Source organism: Nelusetta ayraudi, unplaced genomic scaffold, assembly GCF_046127955.1.
Source record: "Nelusetta ayraudi isolate G7.1 ecotype Tasmania unplaced genomic scaffold, CSIRO-AGI_Nayr_v1 ptg000058l, whole genome shotgun sequence".
Taxonomy (NCBI): domain Eukaryota; kingdom Metazoa; phylum Chordata; class Actinopteri; order Tetraodontiformes; family Monacanthidae; genus Nelusetta; species Nelusetta ayraudi.
The window spans coordinates 654,333-671,349 of NW_027466108.1; the positions used below are offsets into that span (position 1 = coordinate 654,333).

The 17,017-nt window shown below is 47.8% G+C and overlaps 1 protein-coding gene across 3 annotated transcripts in view; it reads left to right on the forward strand.

Annotated features, from left to right (window-relative positions):
- Nucleotides 1-17,017, forward strand: part of LOC142896975 (tetratricopeptide repeat protein 28-like) — a 186,768-nt gene that overhangs the window by 146,340 nt on the left and 23,411 nt on the right. For all 3 annotated transcript variants that reach the window (XM_076038959.1, XM_076038960.1, XM_076038961.1), the window contains 3 exons: nt 9,628-10,424; nt 10,563-11,107; nt 12,572-13,095. In XM_076038959.1, coding sequence (XP_075895074.1) covers nt 9,628-10,424; nt 10,563-11,107; nt 12,572-13,095 — 1,866 coding nt within the window. The remainder of the gene's footprint in view (nt 1-9,627; nt 10,425-10,562; nt 11,108-12,571; nt 13,096-17,017) is intronic.

The following is a 17,017-nucleotide window of genomic DNA, read 5'->3' on the forward strand; positions in this document are numbered from 1 at the left end:
CCTAATTTAAATGTGATATTAAACCACTTGTTGTTTTCATGTTACTGACAGTGATTGACACATTTTCCGACTTTTTGATCAAATATCATGAGCATATATTCATAACCATTCATTGTTATTTTATCTGAATTATTTTTAGGTGCCCCAGTTAAAGGCTTCACATAGGAAACATTAACCAGTGCAACACTAAATGCAAGGTTTCCCTGTGGGATCCAGAAATGATGGTTCGTACATGAGCCATAATGTTAAAGCCATGAACCTGTAATGACATGCTAACATACAGCGCTTAACACCTTTATTAGACCACCACCCACTCTAAGGTTTATTCCACATAATATGTAACTGTCCTAACAGTGGCAATTACTAAAATCTTTTTTTATGTAAAGAATAATTAAGTAAAAGCTTACACTGATAATCTTTTTTAATGTATGTATTTTCATATATATATTCCATATATATGTATGTATATGTATTTATTTCATTAAATATTCTACAAAAATAGGAAAAAAATAAATCACATTATTGGTATTTCCTAATTTAGATGTCAAAAAATAGTAATTCACTTGCAATTCGAAACAGAAAAAATGAATTTTAGGGGTTGAATTTTATGCTCAGTTCATTTCTGACTTGTCAGAGATACTTACCTGTCGGAACAAAACTGTGAATTCAGAGGACTATCTCATTGTTTTGATTTGTTTTGTTGTTTGTTTCAAGTGGTCACAGGTGGTCTAATAGATTTGCTATGTACTCTACATATGTTTGCCCATAACATTTTGTGTTTTACTGCGCCCATCATGTCCTTCCAAAGTGATGTTATTAGCTGGGCAGCCTCCAGGAGTCTGTCACCATAACGGTGGGAGGGGCCTTGCAGATACATCGTGTCCCCTTCCCTTGATATTCACCGCCCCATGAGACACATGTTATGGCCAATTCTCCTGTATTTAGTCCCGCAATTACAACCTACGCGGCATGACTTATGATAGCCATCAAGGCAGCAGTAAACCTGACTCTAATGGACATCTAAGAGACATAATAGTTCCTCCCGGATGAGTTATTCCTTAAGCAGAGAGTGGAGCTTAATCAGCCAAACATAAATTGAGGTCGGCCTTTGACCACGTTAATAGCCGCTCGTCCTGAAAGGATTCCCGGCGCCGATGCGCACCTGATTTTGAAGCGCAAGCTCGTAACGGGCCGCCATAAATTGGGAGCCGTGCGAAGAACGCTTTTTATGACGCCACGCTGGTGTTCGCGCCGTATTATTAGTGGCCGCGACACGTTAGGTGGCGGATCCAGCCCCGTATGTAGTGCGGTTGCAGCCAGAATGGGAAAAGGAGCGTTGCTGGTTCTTGCCGCCCTTGACAAGAGTAATGATAGCCTGGCAGACGCAGCCTCAAAGACCTTCAGCTTGTGTGAGAGCACAGCCTGAATGAGTGGGCGTGGGAGATGAAGCCTGTTGCTTCACGGCGAGGACGCAGAGTGGAAGCATCGTGTGGACAGGCAACCTCTTGACACCCGGCGATGCCTCCTGCCTGTTTCGGCTCCGTCCGACTTGTAGGTGCTTCTTGTCTGTTTTCCTTTCGATCCTTGTTGTTCGACGCGTCCGTCTTACTCTCCCCCGTCTCTTCCTAACCCCCACTGATTGTAATCTGCCGCTGTCAAGCTCCCTGTAATTGAAACTGACTTGATGAATCGCTTAATTACCTTTAATAGCTGATTCAAGAGGAGCTGAATAATGAAGATAACAGAGAATGAAGTGGAGGTTGCGAAGCGTCAGACTGTAATTGCAGCCATTGTTGTTGTTGTTGTTGTTGTTGTTGCTGTTATTCTTCTCCCATCTTCTTTTTTCCCTTTGCGCGCTGTTATTCAGTCATCAGCGCCCGCAGTCCTGCTTAGCGCAAGAAGATATGGTGCTTAAACTAACAGGGTGCTGCTTCAGACTTCAAAATGCGCTGCCATTACGCACAAAAGGCGAGGGAGGGAGGACGATCGCGCAAAGATTAACGAGAAACCATGAAAGCGGAAAGCAGCAGGCGGGAGATGGGAAGAGGAAGTTGCAGAGGCAGGACGTGAACCAACTTTTATTATTATGCCCCCTCAGCCTGTTGTTAATGTTGCGCGCAGTGTGGGAGGAGTGGCAAGTTGACATGGCTCCAAGGTGCAGTTATGCAGCGATGGCCCTGCTTTAATATCTAACCACGGTGCCCAGCGGTGCAAGCAGCCCAGCCTCGGCACGCTCTGACCTGCATAGGATATGAAAATGTTGCATTCCGGCCCCATTTATTATTCATTAATTGGCTAGCTTAGCCCCTAGTCAGCAATATTTAATATCTGAGAGAGGACTCAAAATTCTGGGTCCCCGCATAGTCCAGATTTCTGTTGTTCATGAAACAGAATCTAAATTATGTGATTTTTTTTCTCCCCCCTCCCTTTGGCTTCCACTTCAAAGAGAGCGAGCATAAGTTGGCTCGATAGCGTTTGTGTTGCAGCTCGCTCTTTGTTGCCATCGTCTCCTCCCGCGCCTCCTCGTTTGACCAGAAGTCTGAAGGAAGTCACTTGAAATGTCGACTCTGTCAGTTTAACAGGGCCTGCGAGGTAATGCTCCTAATTAAGCTTTTTTTTTTTTTTTAACCCTCCTCCAGCTTTTCATCCAGCATCCCCGGGGAGTGCGTTCTGCTGACGCTCGCGTAAACAAAGCAACAGAGAGAGAGAGAGAGAGAGAGAGTGAGAAAGAGAGAGAGAGAGAGAGAGAGAGTGTGAACAACAGGAAGAAAAGTTTGCAAAACAACAGCAAATCAGACAACGCGCAGCTGGAATGTTCTGCATTCACGCCTCATCAGTGGGTGTCTGAAGGAGTCGGCACTGAACTTATGTAATGAATTATTTTCAGACCTGCTTGGCGCCTGCAACTTTTTACCGTTTCAAGGGTCATGTGAGAATGGAACTGAGAACTGGATTCTACGTTTCCAAAAAAAAAAAACTATTTTTAACGGGCATATTTTGTAACTTGTGCGACTTAGCCTTGTCATTTTAAAATACTAGTTTGGTATGTTCCTGATTAGCTGACGCCTTGGCGACTGCTTGTCTTCCCGAGGCTCTTCAAATGACATAAAACACGACAAACAAACTACATAAAAGGGAAAAACAGTCCAAGAAAGACAATAACAAACAGGATCAATATGTATATGCAATGCTGTTAAAATTGTACATTCATAATAACCTGACAAATGTTATACCGTTAAAATAGTTATTTCAGATGTCCATTATTATCAACTGCTAATAGATGTGTCTTCGCCCTGTGATACGACCAACGTGCATCTCTGTTAGTGAGCCATCATCGCAGAACCAGTATTCAACAAACATTTCCAGACTCCCAGCTCAGGAGCCACAGACAGGGACCAGACTGGCCCCGGGGCACAGAGGCGTGTGGATGATTCCAGTTTAAGTCTCCGGAAACGGCACTGATTGTAGATGTATTATTAGTCTGACCAGGAAAGTGAGCCGTGGAGTGCTGATTCTGTGGAGGAATTTAGCGAGCCTAATCGACCTGACAGGGTGAATGAAAGCACGCTGGAAGGAGAAAGACAGGCAAAGAGCCTGGCAAACACGTCGAATGTGTGCTCATCTGTGATTGGTACCCTGCCATTAACAACAGGGTAAATATCTTGAGTAAATGTTAGCACGCCCTGGAAAACCTGGGACGACGATGGGAAAATAGTCAAAGACAAGGTGGAGGGATGTTATGGTGTGTGTGTGTGTGTGTAGATGTCAGTTTCATGCTAGTCTGCTGGAGACATCTTTGCTCACTATCTGATCTTTGCAGCCTGGCCCCACAAACAGACTGTCTGTTTGCTAGGAAAAAGAAGCAGATGCGCCCCTCCCCCTCCCTTCTGGGCCCCCCTTGGTCTCGAGACACGGGATCCAGGCAGATGCTAGACAAGAGGTCCATTAAAAAGGAAAAAAAAGGAAAAAAAAAAAATCCACTGGCCCCTAAAGTCTGAGTGCTAATGCTGAGCTCTAACCGGCTGCATGCTGTTATTCTGCTCACTGTGGAGTTATTAAGTGAAACAAAAGAGCTGTGGCTCTCTTTTGCATTTAGCAACTGTGCCTTTTCAGCACATCTGCAAATTCAGCATGAAATGAGATCTGCTCCCGAACGGAGAGGCGACTGCGCGGAGCACAAACAAGCTGAGACATTGAGATTGAACATTGTTGGTTTAAGTGGTTGGAAGAATCAGATGTCGCTCTGTGTGTGTGTGTCGGTGGGGGGGGGTACGACAACATTTAGCTAGGTGGACTGATGAGGTTGCGTGTCAGCAGTGGAAAAAAAAAAAGTAAAAGGTGAGTTAAGAAGGTCAGCTTAGCTGGAGGAAGAGCACAGGTCTGTCTTTGTGTTGCTGTTTGTGTAGTGACGCATCTGTCCATCCACAGCCAGCCTCATTTCGCCTCTTATCTCTCTTCTTCCTGTCTCTCCGTCTGTCAGTCTGTGGGGCAGGCGGGTGTGTGTGTGTCCGTGCTACCTCGAGCTTGGACCCCCATGCAGCTCCACCTCTCTTTCCATCTCCTGCGTACATGAGTGTAATGCCTTGGTTGTCTGAATCCCCCGCCCGCGTCATTTTGCATGATAAACTGTTGTTTAAAATTACATGTTGCCGCTAAATACTCCTTAGCGCAGCCGTGAAAGGGACAGTGGACAACTCCAGTTGCTGATTCATATGCGCGCGACACGCGTCTCTGTCAGCAATTACGCCGCTTCAATTTGGTGGTCGATTTCAATGAGGGAAATAGCCCAGCACTCCCCCTGCCTGTTAATGCACTGCTACTGCCCTTATCCGGCATCATTTTCACCTCCCCAATCCCCAGCACCACCCCTCCATTCACCTGTAGTCTCGGGGGGATTCTTCAAATTTATTGCTCACACCTCCTATATATATTCCCCCATAAAGAAATCTTTCCTATGTACTTGCGGGAAGTGTTGAGGGCAGTAACCTTGCGACGCAGGCGGATTGCTGAGATTTCATATGCGAGATCGAGTACATCCATCTTCCAAAGTAGGAAGCCGCCGCTGCTAGCTCTTCCTCTGAACTGCAGGAGAAGACCATGAAGGAGAAGCCACTGCGGGTCGTAAATAGTGGTTGCTGCTAATGAGAAACAAACATGGATGCTGCTGTAAGGGTGGTTTTATCCAAACTGGATGGCTTTTTGGTGTTGAAAGTGGATTGAAATGGGAAGGTTACTTAATTTAACTCCTGACAGATTTGGGTAAGAGTTTAGTAAACACTGCTGTCTGCCGGGGGTTCATGATGGGGAGGCAAGAAGTAGGAAAACACTTGTAATGTTAGCACATGGCTCAACAAGGCAGTGGAAAATCAGATTTGTCTGCTTTGTTCTTTCAGGAATAGTCTGTTTTTCTGAGATAGAAACACACTGAAAAGATGAAACAGACAAAGCAAAGGATGGCAACCCTGTCCTTTTATTTGATCCCATCACACGTGCACAAAGCTAAAGTATTTCGAATACAAGTGCCACTATTTGCACCAGGGATGTTGTCTGAAGTCAGAATGTTTTGAAGTGATCAGTGGGATCGAGCCACAAGATGAGAATCCCAACAAACACCCACCGACTTAAGTCTTAAGTCTTGAGAAGTGCCATTATTTTTACAGGCACATTTATTTTTAATCACAATAAGACACAAGACAGAGTTTCCAATACATGTTTTAGAAAGGTAAAACATTTGACTACATTCACGTTTAATACACAGAACAAGCATTGGGGTGATGCATGGATGCTTTGGACTTTGCATGAATGCTCCAGGTGTTGCCTCTATAATTTTAACACATGAATGTGGATGTCGCCTTCCCTTCCCCCCGAAGTGATAGTAGACCACAATTAAAATGCTGCAGCAATTGTGTCGGAACAGGAAAACATGAAGAATTCAATCCACTCTGATCCCTCAAGCGTCAACTTTATCGGCGGTAGATCCTGCAATCCTGTTCCCTCACTCCTGCCCACTAACTGTAACTAGCCTCACACCCCGCAGACCTTCAGTGTGCTGTCGGAACCAAGAGGGCAGAACGTGCTGGGATCAGTGATGATGTCACCAACATGTCCAGAGGGGAAACGTGGTTTTAATAGTATTAGTTAACCATGTGGCTATACGGACGGTCTGCTTGTGGCAACTGCAGTCCATCACGCTCATGCTCTAAGCTTTCTGCCAGAAGTTTTTCACACATTTATCAGTAATGTAAGGTAATCAGTCTTAAGTGTCCAAGTCTTTGAGTGCAGTAGCACAGTATAGTTAGCTCTGCTTTTATTAAACAATACCTCATTTAAACGAAAACAAACAAAACGGATGCACTTGCTAACTGTGCTTGTTTGTGTGTGTGTGTGTGTGTGTGTGCTCTTTGTTTTTGGTATCAGTCCGGGTGTTTTAAGTCAGTTTTCAAGTTGCGCCGAGGTTAAATCGTCGGTTTTGGTTGTCAAAACATCACAATTTCAGAGTACAAGGCCATGATTTGCCAAAAAGAGCCTGTGCATGTATTAATAATCGTCCTCCATTGCTTTTCTTTCTTCTCGCAGCTTTGTAAACACTTCACTGATCTAGAATTCATTGAAGATGTTCAGTAGCACTGCACTACATACGCCCGCTATGGCATAATATAATGTTTCGGGAATACTCCCCATTCACATTGGAATTGCCTTCAAAGGCCTTTGGGGATTTCACACATGCCAATCTACTTTCGGCCGAGACCTGAAAAAGGCATCAACATGTCCACAAAACACCACATTCCCAGTGTCCTCCTCTGCTCTTTCCTCCGCTGACATGAATTTAAATTACAACGTTGACCTCATTCCCAAACATAAATGTGGAACACACCCAAAGTCGTTATTTAGTGCTCGGGCTGGTCATCTCCAGTCTATTTCTAGAAACAACCCAGCGCAGTGGCAGCAGCGCCATTGTTGGTGAAATCCTCTTAGCCAGCTGTAGGCAGACAGGCAGCGCTCTGGATCTCCGTAGCTCCTGGAAAAATGATACAGTGATTTCCTCCTAACATGATACCATCCCTCAAAGTCACCACTGCAGCGTAGCCCTCCACGCCGGCTGTGTAATGGAAAGTGACAACACGTTGCCATGCTTTTAATGTCTTTGGTTATGGGGGATGGAAGGGGTTCTGGATGAAAGTATTTGAATAATGTGCTGTGAGCGTGAGCTTTATCCTCCTTCTCCACAGTACATTGTCTCGTGTTGTGCCCAAAAGAGGAAAGTAATTGAGCCATATTATTGAATAAGCTACAGGAAAGTACATTTGGACTTGCACTGCCACTGTCTTGGTAACATGTGAGGTAACAGTTAATCATTACTGCGAGGCTTACTTTGCACTGGACAACCTGACTAATGACTCCAGCTCAGCTTGACCTGACCTTCGTAAATCTCCTTTGTGCTTTTTTTTTTTTTTGAGCATTTTCCACCATGCTCATTTTATCTATAATTTCCCTGAATACCATCCCAAGAGGGTTCCATAATCCTCTTACCGTATGGGCGGGGGGGAAGAAAATATATATTTTTTTGCATCAAATGTGGCTGCCGGCATGGCCTGAGGCACACAACAGTTTTGGCTGGGGCAACCAAGTCCACAACGACAAAACCTGGCCACACAACCGCCTCCTCCCCCCTTCCCTTTCCCCTAACGTATGTGGCAGCTCTCCCTCTCCCCCTTCCATTTGCCATCGGTGAGCCCCCGATCCATTTTTAGCCTGCAGCATGGAACATGTTTGCTGGTAATACATCAGTCGACATTTTATCCCCGGCAAGATCAACCCCTGTTGGGAAAAGCGTAACCTTGGGAGTGACTTTGTGGCGAGGGCTGTCAGTGTGCCTCCGAGAAGCCCGCTGTGAATCTTAACATGCTTTGCGCTCGTAGGAAACATTTCCGTGGAAAGTAAAGGTCAGGGAAGAGGGGGTTTTATTACCGATGGAACCATGAAATGCAGACAGATTTCATTTATTGTGTTTTTGTGTCGTTCGAAATTGACACACTTGGCGGCACGGCTGCTCCCCTGGTTTCAGCCGATGATGCAGCTACCTCAAACCGTAGCCGCGTGGGTTGTGTCCTGATAATTACAAAGTCGGCTCACATTCTTTCACTTTTGGCCTGAGAACAGAAGCAAGCCGACAAATAACACATCAGTTTTGCGTTACCAGAAGGTGTTTGCTGTACACTGTGTCATGTTCTGAGGGAAGCATCTTTTGTAGCGATTTCTCAGCCAAAGCTGCTTATAAAGGGAGGCTTCTCCCCATTTATGCTGATTTGGAGTGAAATATTGTTTTCCCCTTAATTTGTTTACGCCCAACAATCTGCACGTGCTATATGCTCACATAATATATAAAGTAATGTCTCGAATCGATCGAAGACTTAGTTATCTGCGATTCTCTCTGCGGCCCCGTGTGCTGCCTCTTTAATTGAGCCAACATCTGAATGCACATCCACATTTGTCGTAAAACCTCCAGAGTCGCTTGAGCCTTTTGTTTAGCTTCAGTCCCACTGTTTATGAAGCTTGTGCTCAGGCCCATAATGTGGCTGGTTTCGGATGAAATAAATGGGAAAACACACATGGCGGTAACTAATCCCGGCGGCACCGTCGCGTACTCACCACAAGCCGCAGGGCCCCCTCTCCCTCCTCTGGTTCCCACCCACTCTGGCTCCAGAACTGTTTCCATCCCTGGTGTCCCCTCAGTGGTTGTGTCCATGTCCTCGAAGCCCATTAATGTCCGTGCTGATGCAGCAGAGGGACGCCGGCCAATCCGAGTGGTGGGCCCAGTTATTTGCCTTGCAGCTGGGTTTTTCTGTATCCATCTGCCAGCCTGCAGCCATCCTGCCTGCTTTCTCGTCGGGCTTTCATATTATCATTGCAATCATTATCAGTGAAGCGTCATGATGATTCAGACAGCGTGGGGGACGTCGGGGTGCTTTGTAGTAAAGCTCAAAAGGTAGTGATGTACTCGATATGTATCTCTCACTCCCCTGATGCCCCGCTTTATTTTTTTAGTTTTTTTGTCTTTTTGTTTTGCATTTCCTTCATGCACAAGAGTCTGTGCGCGTTAGCGTAAATGTGTTTTTCGTGTTACTCGAGTGCGTATGCACCAGATGGCCGACTAGCTGTGGGGTAAAGCTGTTGTTGTTCAGAGGGAGGTATTTTATCAGGGATGTTACACCCAATGAAACAGGTTATCCATTATTTATTGTGTCTGCACACTTCTCACGCACGTCAGCTCCTCACCCACCATCCTGACTTCCTCCATCCCTCTTTCTTCTCTTGTAATCATTTCCTACCCTGTGGAGAAGTTGTTGGTTTTGATAAAATCCCTCTAAGACACAGTGATCAAAGGGAGCATTATACAATCCAAAGATTCTATTTTTGTCTTCTTATAACTCCGTTCAATTGCACACCATTTTAATGGCCGTAAATTTCGTTGGAGCGCGTGTTGGGCAAACACGGAACAGATGGCTCTCGGTCCATATTTAAATAACCAAATGACTTGTTTTCTATGTAAAGAGCTGACTAGGCACTTGCATTTTTTATTTAATTCTGCCTTGAACACTTCCTGAACTCTGTCTTTCCTCTCCGCAGGCATCATCCATCAGATGAAGGGGGACTACGAGACTGCACTGAAACTCCACAAAACTCACCTGGCCATTGCTCAGGAGCTCAATGACTATGCTGCTCAGGGTCGGGCCTATGGGAACATGGGGAACGCCTACAACGCCCTGGGAGCCTTCGACCAGGCTGTCCGCTACCATCGCCAGGAGCTGCAGATCTCCATGGAGGTCAATGACCGGGCCTCGCAGGCCTCCACTCACGGAAACCTGGCTGTGGCTTACCAAGCCCTGGGCGCCCACGATCGCGCTCTGCAACATTACCAGAACCACCTCAACATTGCTCGTGAGCTAAGGGACGTTCAGAGCGAGGCGCGGGCCCTGGGCAACCTCGGAAACTTCCACTGCTCCCGCGGGGAGTTCCCACAGGCCGTCCCCTACTATGAGCAGTACCTCCGCCTGTCCCCTGACCTGCAAGACATGGAGAGCGAAGGAAAAGTCTGTCACAATCTGGGATACGCCCACTACTGCCTGGGCAACTATCAGGACGCAGTCAAATACTACGAGCAAGACCTAGCATTGGCCAAGGACCTTCATGACAAACTGAGTCAGGCCAAGGCGTACTGTAACCTCGGTTTAGCATTTAAGGCCTTGGGAGACTTCACTAAGGCAGAGGAGTGTCAGAAATACCTGCTTTCACTGGCCCAGTCCCTGAACAATGCGCAGGCTCGGTTCAGAGCCCTGGGGAACCTCGGGGACATATTTGTCTGTAAAAAAGATGTGGCTGGAGCCATTCAGTTTTACGAGCAGCAACTGGCCTTAGCCCACCAGGTATGGAACCTCGTGCAGTGGAAACAGTTCAGGCATCATACAAACAAGTCTACAAACGCCATGCCGCATGAAATGTAATTTTGATTTTGATTTGCTCATGTCCCTTAATGCAGACACTATGTGTGTTTCCTTTTTCAGATTAAGGACCGTAGGATGGAAGCCTGTGCCTATGCTGCCCTCGGGGCCACCTACAGACTTGTGCAGAAGTACGATAAAGCCCTGGGTTACCACACCCAGGAGCTGGAGGTGTATCAAGAGCTGGGCGACCTGCCGGGAGAGTGCAAAGCCCACGGTCACCTGGCCGCGGTGTACATGGCCCTGGGGAAGTACGCCATGGCGTTCAAGAGCTATGAGGAACAGCTGGAGCTCGGTCGGAGGCTGAAGGACCCTGTGGTGGAGGCCCAGGTGTACGGAAATATGGGCATCACCAAGATGAATGTAGGCGTGATGGAGGAAGCTATCGGATACCTGGAGCAGCAGCTCGCCACTCTGCAGCAGCTGAGCGGCAACGAGGCCTTGATGGACAGGGGCAGGGCCTATGGCAACTTGGGAGATTGCTACGAGGCGCTGGGAGACTTTGAGGAAGCGATTAAGTACTACGATCAGTACCTGTCGGTGGCCCAGAGCCTTAACCGCATGCAGGACCAGGAGAAAGCGTACAGAGGCTTGGGTAATGGACACAGGTGAGTTTTCTTTGGACAGCGTGCACGCATCCTGTTAGAAATTGTTTTTGTGCCGCAAACAGCAGAAATAACACTTTCCAGTGTTTGTGTAGCAGTGCATGTGTCAATATCCCCAAGCTGGCGCAGCAGCAGATAATTGTATTGACTGGATAATGCAAATAATAGCGTTAATCCTATTTTGCATATCACTTCCTCCTTTGCTATCGAGGACCACCCCAGTTTCTGAGACACCTTACCGGTGAGCGAGGACGGATGTGAGCCTTATGCTCGCTGTCTCAGCAGCAGCCTAGTGGGCCGGGCCTTATCTGTATGCAAAGAGGCTTTGGCACACAGACGTCTGCGACTGCGGAGGGGAGCAATTACAAATGGAGGCAGCCTCCTCCACATCTCTGTCTCTCCGCTAAATTCTGTTTTGCCATACGTCAAAGTGCGGGTCGCATCCGAGCAGGCGACGCCGCTGCCGCATAAAGCGAGGAAGGCTGGGAAAAATCCGCGTTTGCAGGGATGATTTTCTTTTCATTGTGCGTCCTCAGCGTAGAGCCACGGCAATCACGCGCCGCAGTATTAGCAATGCATGACTTCAGAAGGGGAATAATAGACGTCAGACACAGGCCCCTCTCGTCTCCTCTACAACCCTCAGTGAAGCACTTGCATTATCACACAACATTAATTAAGCTGAGGGCTTTTTATTCTCTGTCTGCTCCATTTGAACCGGCATCCAGCAGTTGTCAGCGCGCCTGTGAATGTGAATAGAGGCAGTTTGGAAATGTCAGATGGGATGAAAGCCACTCTGTCAACACGTGCACAGAAGGAGGGAAGAGAGGATCCTTTGACGGTTGTTAAAGGATGGTAAACAGTGTTACCTTCTTGGGCTTCGCTGCCTAAATTCTGAATTCAATTGGCACTTAGGAATGTCTTTCACTGACACATAGGAATTTTCTTTTTGAATATCCTGAAATTTGATTTTGTATGATTAATACGTACAAAAGGCTACAGAGAAAGAACTAACTGTTTACTGGCAAATATCTCTCTTGCAAAAAAGATAATTATCTCTATATTGCAATTTAAAGCCACGGAAACAAATAAACCTGATGAATCCCATTGCAATCGTTTCCATTACAAGAAATAACATCACTACACAAATGTAATGTGGGTTTTTCACAGTTCGACACTCAGCTTGGTTTGTTTGTGTCTTTTGTATATTTAATTTACACCAAAACTGCAATTATGTTTTTATAATGACATTTTTTCAGCAGGGTGCACTTAGTGCTGAACCCTCATAATGTTCTAATACAAAAGAACAAATGTGTATTGCATGAGCCAGGGCGATGGCATCTCCCAGATATGAGTGAGATAAATCATTCTGTATTTAGCAGACGTGACAGCTATCCCATAATTTTCAATCCTATTTAGCATCATATGACTCGTGGGGCTTTTTATTCATTCCTTCCTCCTCCCCTGCAGGGCCATGGGGAACCTGCAGCAGTCGCTGGTGTGCTTCGAGAAGCGACTCGTGGTGGCCCACGAGCTCGGGGGCTGCGGCGGCAAAGCTCAGGCCTACGGCGAGCTGGGCGCCCTGCACAGCCAGCTGGGCAACTACGAGCAGGCCATCTCCTGTCTGGAGCGTCAGCTGGCCATCGCCCGCGACACCCAGGACCGGCTGCTGGAGGGCGACGCCAGCTGCGGCCTGGGCGCCGTCTACCAGTCCATGGGCGAGTACGAGACGGCGCTGCGGTGCCACCAGAGCGACCTGGAGATCGCCGAGGAGGCCGGCAGCCCCGCGCGCCAGGCCCGCGCCTACGGCAACTTGGGCCTCACCTACGAGTCGCTCGGGAACTACGAGCGGGCCGTGGTCTTCCAGGAGCAGCACCTGAGCGTGGCGGCGCAGACCAACGACCTGGCGGCCAAGACGCTGGCCTACGGCAGCCTGGGGAGGACGCACCACGCGCTGCAGAACTACTCCCAGGCCGTCATGTACCTGCAGGAAGGTGAGCCTGTCTTGGGGGGGGGGGGGAGCAGAGGCTGGGGAATTGGGTTGTCTTTACTGCTTTGGCTTAGACTTTGTGGATTCATGAATATGAAAATTCAGAGCGTGTTTGTTGCTAAGCCTGCACCACTTTTTACATTTTTTTTTATTAGGCCACGCGCGCGAGTGTGTTTGGGCTTTTTGTGCTCCTGTATTACAGTGTAAGTGCACAAGTTTGTTGTGGGGACGGAGGAGGGGGGATTTCGGTGTGCATATTATTCCTCTGTGCAGTACAGGTAGCGCGGCGCTTGTGTGCGTGAGCGCGTGCGTGCGCACCTCTCCGCAAAGCTATCTGGATGCGCGCCAAGCCCTTTTCCCTGTTTACCGCTCGCCGTTTTCACACCTCTATATCTACTTTCCTCAGAGGGTTCTTTGCTGCCAGCGCTGCCAAAGGATCTTTTCACACCGCGGCTGACAGACTCCTGCCTCACGCTCCATTGTTCCCCGCAGATTATGGCGAAATATAAAGAGGGGTGTGGAAAAAAAAAGAAAAACCCTGCCGCTCTGCCCCCTCGAAAAAATAAAAAAATTAATTATGTCAGCGCCAGCGCAGGGAGGCTTTTGTCACGGCGGAGGCAGCGAGCGGAGGCAGCGAGCGGAGGCATCCGCCGATGGGAGCCGAGGGTCCGTGCCCACCGGCGTCTGGCTCGGCCACGCCCACCACGTTAGCTCCCACTAGCTTAAGGGCACTTTTTGTTCAGTCGGCAGGGAAACAATGCCAGGATGCAGAGCTGCATCTCATCTTGTCTTTCCTGGGCCTGCGTGACCTACACACCCTACACACCTACACCTTACACTACACACCCGCTTGCAGAGCTTTGATGGAAAACGATGGCGGTCATTCTGTGTCTTTCCTGTCCTCCCGTTGTCCTCCACTCTGTCCTTTCATTCTTCCTCGGTCGAGCTGTACACAGCAGAAGAAAGAAAAAAAAAAACAACAACAAACAATAACAACGGTGCCTTCACTGTTCTTGACAGCCAATTATTTCTGGCCAACCTACCCAGACCGAAAAAGATGGCTTTTTTTTTTTCCCCATAATTTTTTTTTTCTCCTCTCCTGCTTTTAGTATTTTTTCTTTGTTCTTCATGTTTCCCTTTTTTTTTTTTATTCTTCTTTGCCAAAAAAAAAGTGAATTAATTGGAAGGAAGGATCGAACGGCAGCTGCGAAGTGGTGCGGATACCGTGGCGGCATGTGATCTTCGAATCAGCGTCCTTGTATTTTGCATTGTTGTTGTTTGTTTTGGTTTATCTGTCGGACAGAAATTTAAGGGACACGGCTATTAAGAGGCACAAAAGGCGAGCGAATACCTGCTGATAGGCAACAATCTTGTGGTCCTCTCTGTTCCCCAGAGATATCTTGCTGTAAACTCACAGCGGCGGACGCTGCACGTCACTGTCACAGTGTTAAACAAAAGAGGCGTTTCACAGCAAGATGCTTTTCTCAACAGTTTACAGGACAGTGTCATTAAATCAATACTGTCACTGTAGCGGCTAATGGTTGCACAGCCGTTCCTTCATGCTTCGTTTATAGAACAACAGTCAATGCGATAGCAAAATCATTTTTCGGGGTACCTAAAGTTTATGAATATTTCACTCTGATTAAATATGTGGAATTATGAATATTGTTGATTGAAATCAAATCGGTGCTCCACCTTTACGAAGGCACGTAGGGTAAGATTTTACTTTCTTTAAAAAAAACATTCATGCAGTATAATATATGTATTTTTTTTTATTTTTTTTTGTATCTAAACTAGCCGCTGGACAACAAGAAGATCCATGTGTTAATCGTGTAGGTTTCTAGGTGTGTGCAGAATTTTTTAACAGCCTAAAACTGAAGAAATAAGATACCAACCATTTGTATGGTAAAGTCTCTAAGACTGAAGATAAGATAACTACTAACCAGTTCTCATGATTTGCTTGGTGTCACTGTGGCAGCAGGCCTTAAACCTTAGCACCAAGCACATTAATAACACTTAGATCGGCAAGAGGATAATAAAAATGACACTTTGTTAGGTCCAAATTGGAAAAATTAATATGACACAGCATAGAGTCAGATGATAAGATCAAAATATGAATAGTCATGATGAATAGTAAAGAAGGAAAAGGAAAAGAATTACAAGGAATGAGGTCTGTAGTGCTGCAGTCATTGTGTTTTGCCATGTGAGTATCTGTCAAATGTTCTTCTTGAATTCTTATTTCTACCAAGCACACGTTTGCACAAAGCACAGAACAGCACAAGGACGACTATAAACGCAGACCCTCTGCTGCAGCAAACCTGCAGGACCGCAGGTCAACGTGAATCCCAGTGATGGCAGGGATTTCTCACACATTAGCTGCTCTCCTGACCAGAGAATAAAATGCCCCATTGATGCATCGATTAATCTGCCTCTCGTATTTAGGCTGTGTGCCAGAGCGCTGCAAGATCTTCCGTACAGGGGAGGCAGGTCGGGACCATTCTTTTTGTTGTGTGACTGCCATGAAAGAGAAACTCGTGCTTTCCCCTCAAGCACCATCTATCACGTTCTGTTGTTTTTCCCAGACGTGGGCGCGATCAAAGGGGAGCGGATGATGCAGGGAGTGACCGTTCTTGTGGCTCTGCGCTGCGGTGCCATGAGACTTGCCGCCTCTTGTTCCCACACGCTCGCACTGTATGTTCATGAGGCTGGCGTCGGTGCGGGGCCTACAGGGGTGGGGGTGGGGGGTAGGTGGGAAGGGGTGGACGCGGAGCGAATCTCTGGACCCAGCTGTCAGGCAGCCTTTAAAGTGTTCTCTGGTTGCTCTTCAGGGTGCAGCCAGCCAGCCACGGCCACGTCCCAGCGTCAGCCGCCGCTACGTGACTGTGCCTGCGGGGCGCACCAAAGGCACGCAGGGGGTGACAGTGACAGACGCTGAATGATGGGGAGCGGGAGAACAGAGGGACTACAAGTCGGCGGCGGCGGCGACGGCAGGAGGGGGGTGAAAGAAAATGGCAGCAGGGTAGAAAGGGAAGACGGAGGCCGGTGCAAATCATAATTCACGTGTATTATTGCGCCGTCAACCGGAGAATAAAGAAAACACAGAGTTGCTTGACACTCTGGCTTGATCACGAAGAAGTATCACAGCTCACAGCGGCTGAGGGAAGGAGAAGAGGTTTCGTCTGCGAGTGTGTGTGTGTGTGTATGTGTGTGAGAGTGTGTGTACCTGCGTGCGAGTGTGCCTGGGCCGCGTGCGCGCAGATGAAAGGCTCCGAGTCTGAGTGTAGATGAGTGAGGGCTGCGGCTGTCAGAGAATGAAAAGGATAATTTAGATCTGTTTCCTCTCTCTCGCTGCGGCATCTAATGAGACCTAAGCAGCGCCGAGTCTCCCTCCACCAGCGCTGCCACCGCAGTCAAGATGAAACAGGTAGAGAGAGCCGGGGAGGTGGGGAGGTGGGGAGGTGGGTGAGGCGGAGTAGGGACACAGGGACGGAGTTGGGAGGTGGAAGAGGCAGAGAGAGGAGTCGCCGTTCTCTGGTTCTGAGTGTGTGTGTGTGTGTGTGTGTGTGTGTGTGTGTGTGTGTGTGTGTGTGTGTGTGTGTGTGTGTGTGTGTGTGTGTGTGTGTAAGAGGGCAGGCAGGCAGAGGGGAGGGTGTGCTGGAAGATAAGGCGAGGAAGAGGCGGGGGAGGTGGGGAGGCTTCAAAGGCGGCCCGGCGAGGAGCCGCGATGTCTAAAGGCATTGCGCGGCGGTGTGCAGGGTCTCGCCGAGCAGGTCTGGCTGCTCCGGGGTCACGCCGTGTGTTCCCGCCTTATCTGCTCCAGCCACAGACCGTTTTCCAGGAATGCCCAGAAAAGCCGGATCGGGCCGACAGTTGCTTGGCCCATTTGTTTTCCCTCTTTTCCTTTTTTTTTTTTTCTTGAGCAAAAA